The 10,265-nt window shown below is 37.0% G+C and overlaps 1 protein-coding gene across 1 annotated transcript; it reads left to right on the forward strand.

Moving 5' to 3' along the window:
- The first annotated feature begins 6,233 nt into the window (after positions 1-6,233).
- eepd1 (endonuclease/exonuclease/phosphatase family domain containing 1) lies at positions 6,234-7,209 on the forward strand. Its single transcript, XM_077548850.1, is given in 4 exon segments — positions 6,234-6,857; positions 6,860-6,984; positions 6,986-7,150; positions 7,153-7,209. Coding segments are annotated over 4 exon segments (762 nt in total). The 5' UTR covers positions 6,234-6,442.
- Positions 7,210-10,265: the final 3,056 nt, after the last annotated feature.

Consider the following 10,265-nt stretch of genomic DNA (forward strand, 5'->3'; position numbering starts at 1 on the left):
TTTGTGTGTGTGTGTGTGTGTGTGTGTGTGTGTGTATATGGGTGTGTGCAGTCCTCATGTATGTACTTCTCTACACATGTATACTTCTGTGAAGACTTCTGGGAAGTCTTCTACTTATTGCTGCACTTCTTATTTAATTTTAATTTTATCTCTTTCCATTCTGTTGTTTTCTCTTTACTGTAAACTGCAGCTGGACGGAGTCCAGGAAAAAGTTCCCCACGGGGAAAATAAAAGTATATCGTATCGTATCGTATCGTATCTTATCGTATCGTATCGTAAGTGTACGATCAGGGGCTGAAAAACGCATTTAAAGCAATAAAATGTGAATCTTGGCTCTCACAACTAAACTAAACATTGTAGACGCAAAATTTTTGCTGTATTTAGTGTATTTTAGCATCCTGAAGATTATTTCAGCATACATTTCCTTTTGCGCATGCTCATTTTGAAGATTTTGACAGTTTCAGCTGAAGTGTACAATCAGGGGCTGAAAACGCATTTAAAGCAATAAAAAGTACATCTTGGTTCTCACACCTAAACTAAACATTGTCGACTCAAATATTTTGCTGTATTTAGTGTATTTTAGCATCCTGAAGAGGACTCCAGCATGCATTTTATTGGGCGCATGTTGATTTGAAAGATTTTGACAGTTTCACCTGAAGTGTACAATCAGGGGCTGAAAACGCATTGAAAGCAATACAAAGTTAATCTTGGCTATCACACCTAAACAAAAACTTGTAGACACAAATATTTTGCTGTATCTAGTGTATTTTAGCATCCTGATTATGATTCCAGCATGCATTTTATTGTGCGCATGATGATTTTAAAGATTTTGACAGTTTCACCTGAAGTGTACAATCAGGGGCTGAACATTTATTTAAAGCAATACAAGGTTAATCTTGGCTCTCACAACTAAACTAAACATTGTAGACTCAAAAAATTTGCTGTATTTAGTGTATTTTTGCATCCTGAAGATGACTCCAACATGCATTTCATTGTGCGCATGCTCATTTTGATGATTTTGACAGTTTCACCTGAAGTGTACAATCAGGGGCTGAAAACGCATCTAAAGCAATAAAAAGTACATCTTGGCTCTCACAACTAAACTAAACATTGTAGACACAAATATTTTGCTGTATTTAGTGTATTTTTGCATCCTGAAGAGGACTCCAGCATGCATTTTATTGTGCGCATGCTGATTTGAAAGATTTTGACAGTGTCACCTGAAGTGTACAATCAGGGGCTGAAAACGCATTGAAAGCAATAAAAAGTTAATTTTGGCCTGCCACACCTTAACTAAAACTCGTAGACTCAAATGTTTTGCTGTATTTAGTGTATTTTAGCATCCTGAAGATTATCCAGGATGCATTTTATTTTGCGCATGCTCATTTTGAAGATTTTGACAGTTTCACAGGAAGTGTACAATCAGGATTAAAAAACGCATTGAAAGCAATAAAAAGTTAATCTTGGTTCTCACACCTAAACTAAACGTTGTAGACTCAAATTTGTTGCTGTATTTAGTATATTTTAGCATCCTGAAGATGATTCCAGCATGCATTTCATTGTGCGCACGCTCATTTTGAAGATTTTGACAGTTTAACCTATAGTGTACAATCAGGGGCTGAAAACGCATTTAAAGCAATAAAAAGTTCATCTTGGCTCTCACACCTAAACTAAACATTGTAGACTAAAAAATGTTGCTGTATTTAGTGTATTTTAGCATCCTGAAGATTATTCCAGCATGCATTTCATTTTGCGCTTATCATTTTGAAGATTTTGACAGTTTTACATGAAGTGTACAATCAGGGGCTGAAAAAGCATTTAAAGCAATAAAAAAAGTATCTTGGCTCTCAGACCTAAACTAAATGTTGTAGACTCAAATTTTTTGCTGTATTTAGTGTATTTTAGCATCCTGAAGGTGATTCCAGCATGCATTTCATTGTGCGCATGCTCATTTTATAGATTTTGACAGTTTCACCTGAAGTGTACAATCAAGGGCGTAAAACGCATTTTAAGCAATAAAAAGTGAATTTTAGCTCTCACACCTAAACTAAACGTAGACTCCAAATTCTTTCTGTATTTAGTGTACTTAAGCATTCTGAATATGATTCTACTATGCATTTCATTGTGCACGTGTTCATTATGAGGATTTCGACAGTTTTACCTCATTAAGGGTCTGAAAACGCATTTTAAGCAAACATTTTATAATCTTGGATCTCACACCTAAACCAAACTTTGTGGACTCCAAATTATTTCTGTATTTAGTGTATTTTGGCATACTGAATGTGATTCCAGCATGCATTTTATTGTGCACATGTTCAGGTTGAAGATTTTGACAGTTTCACCTCAATCAGGGGCTTATAACGTTATTAAAGCAATAAAAAGTCAACATTGGCTCTCTTACCTAAACCACACATTGTGGGCTCAAATTTTTTGCTGTAATTAGTGTACTTAAGCATTCTAAATATGATTTTAGTATGCATGTTCAGTTTGAAGATTTTGACAGTTTCACCTCAATCAGGGACAAAACACATTTTAAAAGCAATAAAAAGATAAATTTATTCGCTGAATGTAAGGTCAAGTCCCGCTACTGCATTTTGAAAAGACTGCTGCCAAGCTCTGTAACTCTCTGGCTGGTCGTTAAATTGGGTCATTCCCGTGGTAACTAGCTCACGCCGGGCTAAAAATCTGACAACCTCATTCATGCTTGTCTGGTCATGGTGAGCGTTTCGAGGTGTATGGCTGGGCCTGGTGGGATGTGGACGACCTTGGTTGCTGGGCTCCGCTTGGTGGATGTTGTGACGATTATGTGCATGTTGAGAGGTTGGATGAGTGCCTGGAGTGAGTTGTGGCTGATGAGCTGTTGCTCTGCTCGGTGATGTATAAGTGAGGTTGGCATCGTCAGGGCTGTTCTCTGTTTGGAAAACTGGAGCTTGAATAGAGTTTCCTGGCACTGGGTACGCACATCTACGTCCACTCTTGTCCTGAGGGTCAAGACGTCGTGCCATTGTTGTCTCTGTGTATGGCTACCCAGTCTTGTCGAGACATAACAGTGGCTTAGCGTATAGCTCATGGGTACCATCCTACCATCATCTTCTTCCTGCAGTGTCACTGAACATTGTCTTGATTGTTCAATGACATATTTTTTGGTCCGCTCTAGCGGGTAAAGAGAGGTTTGTCCTAATCAAAGCATTCTGCTAGCTTGTTCATCATCTTCTACAGCAGCTTTTAGAGTCTCTGCTTCGGCCACAGCAGCAGCTGCTTCTTTCTCCAAAAATAGCTAACTCAGAATCGCTCTTAAAGGAAACTGCACACTTTACAAAATAAAAGAGTAGTTAGAAACAATCACAGCATATAAACATGAAGTCTGATTTACGATAAATTATCTGCCTACCGGATACACATTCAATACAATAAACTCAATAAACTACAATATACCAGAAGTACATATCAACAGCAGCACAGTAACACAAAGGAAAGATGAACATGATAAACACAAATAATATGGACTTAAAAACATTTGAATACGCTGACTACAAGACATTCGACCTGGAGAATACCCAGACAATCACTTTTACAAAATTGATCACTGCAGTTTCACTTGCGACTATTACATGGACGATCAATTCAGCAAAAAATATAAAAATGAAAAATGCACTTTCAATTATACATTTCGATAGGAAAAGTCTCTACATAAATTTTGCAAAAATCAAAGAATACCTGAATAAATTAAATACATTTTCAAAATAATTGCCATATCGGAAACATGGCTTGCTAATGAAACAAATGAGTGACGTGACTGGAAGGATATGAATTGTTTGCAACAAATAGGGAAAATAGAAAGGGAGGGTGTGTCGCAATATATGTAGACAAAGCTCTAAGATGCAGTAAAATTTAATATTTGACTACCACCATTGTCAACATAATGGAATGTTTAAACATTGAAATACACATAAAAAATGCACCAAATGTCATTAAAAGTTGTATGTATAGGACACCAGGATCATGTCTTGACATATTCAATGAAAAACTAGCGGATATCCTCAGTTACACAAATGATTAAAAAAAAAAAAAGGCAAATGTGGTGATTTTAACATTGACTTGTTAAATCCATATGGGCATCAGAAAACAAAAGATTGTATAAGTACAATGTGGAGTGATAGTCTATTTCCTGTAATTATGAAACCTAACAACTGATACAGCTACACTAATAGATAAAATATTCATAAATAAAATTAACCATAAATTGAAAAGTGGACTTCTTATCAATGATATAAGTGATCATCTTCCAGTCTTTGCAATTTTCCAAGACTATTTAGATTATTATTTTTTTTTTAATAAAACCAACAATAACTTACACATCATAAACAAGACTAAGAACACAACGCTCCATGGCTGCCTTTAAGTTGGATTTAGAAAAACATAACTGGTCTAAGGTCTATTCAAATGGTGATCCCAATATCGCATACAGTGCATTTCAGTCCACCATTATCTCTTTATACAATAAACATTGTCCATTAATAAAAGTTACAAGAAAGTATAAAGGTATAAATAAGGCATGGATGACGAAGGGGATAGAGAATGCATGTAAAAAGAAAAACATTTTATACAAAAGATTTATTAAATTAAAGAACTATGGAAGCTTAAATAAATTACAAGACCTATACTATCAACCATCAAGCAACTATACTATGTTGCTTGATGCTGGTAATGATAGAGAAGTATTAAATGTTAAAACATTATAAAATAAAAAGTCCACTGACTGCTTCAACATTGATATGACAAATGTCTGTGCTAGGCTCGAAACTATTTATATTATATTATGTCAAAAGGAAATTGTCAAAAATCATAGGGATACTCTCTAAAACAAAGGATGTCTTGAATAAGAAATTATAATACACATTATACTGTTTATTATTATTACCATATCTGAGTTATTATATGGAAATCTAGTTAATTTAAAGTACAACTGATTGTCACACCCAACTAAGTGGGGCGAAATTCGTTCTCCGCATTTGACCCATCCCCTGAGGGAGCGGTGAGCAGCAACAGGGGCCACGCTCGGGAATCATTTGGTGATCTAACATCCCAATTCCAACCCTTAATGCTGAGTGTCAAGCAGGGAGGAAAATGGGTCCAATTTTCATAGTCTTTGGTATGACCCGGCCGGGAATTGAACCCACAACCTCCCAGTCTCAGGGGAGGACACTCTACCACAAGGCCACTGAGATGGTCTGGGGAAAGACATATAAAACAAATACTTTTCAAACGGCAAAAAAGCCATAAAAATTATTAATCGATTAAAATATGCAGTCGTTATAACATAAGGGGTACAAGTGTCTACAAAAAAATCAAAACAAAAACAAATATTAAGAGGTGTCAATTTGTGGAATAATTTTGGTACTGACCTGAAAAGATGCAAGTCACTTGCTGACTTTAAAAAGATGTTTAAAAGCAAAGTTCAAGAAAATTATTTAAATCAGAATTGAGCTGTCAAAACAGCAGAAATTGTGTCATTTCTTTCGATGTATGAGTGTAATGAAAATTGTATATGTGAATATGAGGATGAATTATTATGGTGTATGCCTATGAATTACATGTACATATGCTACTGGCAAATGTACGCACATGTCAAAGTGCAGTTTTATACACAAACAGGTTTATACATTTTCTTTCATTGAAATATATTAACCTATTATTGTATCTATTGAAATAAGTTAAAACATAAGGGGTAGGACTAGATAAGTTTTTAACTTCTTCCTACTACCTTTGAACATGTAAACTCTTTTCTTTCTTCCTATTCTTGTTTTTTCTTTTTTTACTTCAACTTCTATTTTATACTTGTAATGTGTTTTATGTTTTTCTATTTTTATATGTTCAATAAGCCAACCAAACCAAACCAAAAACCGTGAGCACAAAACCGAAAAGAACCAAGGAATTTATGAACCGTTCCACCCCTAATATGTATATATATATATATATATATATGTTTACTTGCTATGGTGTGAAAGGTAAGTCACATGCATTATGTGGGGTGGCGCATTTGGTGTTTGGTATTTTAGTTGGATAACCAGACATAAAAAAAAAAATTGGAAATAGACTAACAAAGTGTAACTTGACACTAGCTAGCTGCAAAAGTAGCGCTGGTGATGTCACGTCAACCCTTTGGCCTGTCTAACCAAAGTTTGTTAGGGTGCAAAGGTTAGTGTAAAGCTGTCTACCTTTAGAAAAGGACACCAAGGGAACCGTGGGAAAGTTTCACTCTCCAAGTAGCATAGTTAGGGAGTTACTAACTTCTAGATGCTCTTTAGGTGAAATAGTTGTAAAATCAGCAAAAGAAAATAGAAGATGCTAAGTGCATAGTTGTTTACGATGTATTTAGGCAAGTGACTTATTTGGTCTGGGTGGATTTTGATTTATTTGTTCCCGCTAACCTGGTCGTGTCATGGGTGGGAGTCTGGGTTGCCACCGCTCAATCCCCAAAGACCCCACTGATTTCAGCAACGGGAAGCACAAATTCAGTGCTGCATGTAACTTCGGAACCATTCTGGTAAACCAGGAGCGTCTGAACATCAACACGGCTACTGAGGAGGAACTCATGACTCTTCCAGGTGTTAACCGCACTGTGGCACAGAATATCGTAGAATACCGGAACTGCATTGGTGGATTTAAAAAAGTTGAAGATCTGGCACTGGTTAATGGAGTTGGAGGAACCAAACTGGAGGTGATCAAACTGGAAATATGCATCTCCTGTAGAACAAGTTAGTCTGGTTCATGTCTTTGATGCGCCGACCTGAAACAGTTGTGTTCTCGCCTAAACATTAACACAGCCACTCTGGCTCAGCTCATGAGTATCCAAGGCCCATTCAACAGGGCCCATTCAAAAGCATTGAGGACCTAGTGAGAGTGCCGAAAATCTGTTTCCATGTGTTCCTGAACTGATCCAGGGCGCCCTCCAACAACACGAATGCAGGACTAACCTGTATTTACTAAGTTTTATCCTATCCCGACTACAATCAGCCTGAGGAGTGCCGAATCAAACCTGTCACCCGGTGGACTGATCATGATTTACCCCGCACCCATGCAGCATGGCGGGAAGCTCATGGTTCGGTTAGCGACATTGAACTTGCTGAACTGCTCTGGCGATAAGGCCTGGGTTGTTACCCAGGGCTTGAAGAGGTGGTGTGTATGACCATACTGGAGAACAAGTGAGTATTAAAAAACAATCAATCGTTTCACATTGGCGTTAAGCATAAATTGTGCTGGCATTGTGACAAGCATACACCAGTAAAGTCTAGATTAGTGGTAGTGGATAACAGTTTTTACTAGTGGTGCAACGGATCACAAAAGTCTCGGTTCGGATCGGATCACGGATTTGAGTCACGGATCGGATAGTTTTTCAGATCAGCCCCCCCCCCAAAAAAAGATAAATAGTACTTTGGCTTTATTTTGTAAAGCGCTTTTTCCATTGAATACAAATAAATTAATTCAAAATGTCTAATATAAATTTGATACTTTTGAGTTGAATATTTTTCTTTTTTAATGGGCAAAAGTGTTTTATAAAATAAATGAAGACAAAGTTATATTTATCTTTTTCTTTTTTTAAAATAATGAAAAGACCTCAATGTGCAATTTAAGGCACTTCCCTTCCTTTAAACATGGCGAGTGAATTACAAGGTAGCCTTGGTCCAGAATATTGAAAAAATAATTCATGTAAACTGTCAAACTTACTGCGGCCAGACACTCAGACAGTCGTTGGTCATGCTAACAGGTGGCCACTAGACTTCTGCCATGTCATACAATAACAGCGTAATTAATTATCGGTTTCTTAGCGTCCTAAACCAGCGATTAAATATGTGTTCGAGATAGCGTTTTGTTGATGTTGGTCGCAACTACAATGTCAATCAACTACGATAAAGTAACGTCTAAAAGGGAAGTCAAGCTAGTGATCACGCCACGACATGGGCAAGCTTCAAAGTAAAAGTGTACTAAGGCTATTTGCTTTGCCATCAATGTATTACTGTATTTGATTTGGCAAACTTTATTGTGAAGTTAAATTTAGCATGTAGACTCCGTTGATTGTTTCAGCTTCCTTGACATGTCAGAATGGACTGTGAATGCGCACTTTGTTTTTGTTTTGTCCCAACCACCACCAACCAATCCGCGCATCGGGCATGATCCGACCCGATGGGCCTGATCCGAACCGACCACGGATCAATGATGATCCTTTGCACCACTAGTTTTTACATTATTAGCATAATGTACAGTATTCAGATGACCTAAGAACTAATTTGTATATATACATGGTTTTGATTCTTCCACAGTAATGTAATAATGTACAGCCTCTTGGCTGTTTGTAAACACATTCATCTAACATGCGACATGCAAGCTAAAACTGTAGACTAGCATATGGAACGTTAGCCGGTACAGATCTGTGGTGGTTTGATCTTGACTTGAGGTAACCTGGCCAGCCTGTATACTCTTAATATTCTATACAAAGAGAAGGACATTTGCATCAATAATTTCAGCGATTTGGACCATTAGAGTGATGTCTCACCTATGGTTAACCCCTACATTTTCCCTACTGTTGCTAAGAAAAATGGGTAAACGTCCTTCCAAGGAGAGCAGAGGGAACTTTAAATAGATACTTTTATTGTCATTGCATTTACTCCATTTATAATAGTGGCGTGCACAGACATTTTGGGGGGCACTTTTGATGGAGGTCAATTTATTGAACGAAATCTATCCGCTCATTGAAAAGCATTGGACTTTGGATTGTTGCAATTTGATTTGTGAGAACTATTTTGATTTCAAAATGTGATGAGATGTCATTTGACTACTATGACAATCGGTGTGGCTTGTATGATAGTCACAGGCGAACGCATTACAATCCGCCGTTTGTTTTCACTGTATAAAGAAAACATTTGCATTGCGTTGCATTGGGGAAGCATCATAAATGCCCAGATGTTCAGAGTTGTCAATAGAAGTTTTTCAAAGAACTAAATAAACATTACACACACATATAGCCTAATAATAATAATTAATAATAACCCACAGCTAGTTTTAATAACAGCCTATTAGGGCAACATGACTGCAAGACCTGTAGCAAATAAATAACTTAGTAAAGGTTTGTACAAAATAATAGCTAATCATTTTGCTAATAATAGCTTAATGCCTGCTGATTTAGTACAAACCATACTTAAAAATAAATGTTAACAGCTTTTAAGATTTTTCCATAAAACTAACCTTAAAGAGCAAATCAATATTAAAATAGGAGCTTTAAAAGGTGCTAAACACTAGTTAACATGACTCTCTCTCTCAGGCATTATACTGCTATTAGTAAATAAATAGACTAATAGTAACCAAACAGACCAAGAGCATGAGAATGAATAAGACTGTTGTCATTACATTCATTATAAGGCAAAAGGGTATTTTTCACAGGAAATTGACAATTTCAAACATCCGGGCATTTCTGATATTTCATTACATATAATGCAACTCAATGCAAATGCTTCGACCACCGATGACGTATTGGATTGCTTTTGCCTGTGACTACTAGCATAATACAAACCAGACACAAACGACAGTTCATCACATTTTGAAGTCAAAATAATCCCCACAAATCAAATTACAGTGATGCTTTTCAATGCACGGACCACAGAGAGCTTCCTTTGTAGTTGTATGCTGTGCTGGTTATCACGTTATCATTGTTGATTTAGCGTATAGTGTTAAACTAGCTAATTCGGTGGCGTTCTTGGCTTGTAAGAGTTCTACAGGGAATTTCTAATTGTGTTTCCACAGCGCCTTAGAGTTCTTGGTAATTAATTCAAATGAGTTTGATGACGAATGAGTTTGATGAGCCCAACCGTAAACAACAAACCCCCAAATTTTAACAACCAATCAGCCTTGGTCAGTGCAGCCCGCCCACTCAAAGTTCCAGCCTGGCTCAGCTAGACCCTGCTGCTGAGTTACTACTCGGATGCCCCCTAGGGGAGTTTTATTTCCCCGGAAATTGTTGGTGGTGGGAAAAACTTGCAAACTGAAAAAAGTTCCGCCGGTGGAAAAGCTCCTCTTGTCAAAGTATCCTTGAGCATGATACTGAACCCCCAATTACTCCTGATGCCGTGTCATCAGTAGTCAAAATGTAAAGTGCTTTGAGGGCCTTGCAAGGAGGAAAAACGCTATATAAATAAAGTACCATTTACCAGAATAAAGTGTAGTTTGAGTTAAATTTTTAACACTGATACTAGTGCAATACACTCATATGT

The sequence above is a fragment of the Vanacampus margaritifer genome, chromosome 17, assembly GCF_051991255.1.
Source record: "Vanacampus margaritifer isolate UIUO_Vmar chromosome 17, RoL_Vmar_1.0, whole genome shotgun sequence".
NCBI classification, from domain to species: domain Eukaryota; kingdom Metazoa; phylum Chordata; class Actinopteri; order Syngnathiformes; family Syngnathidae; genus Vanacampus; species Vanacampus margaritifer.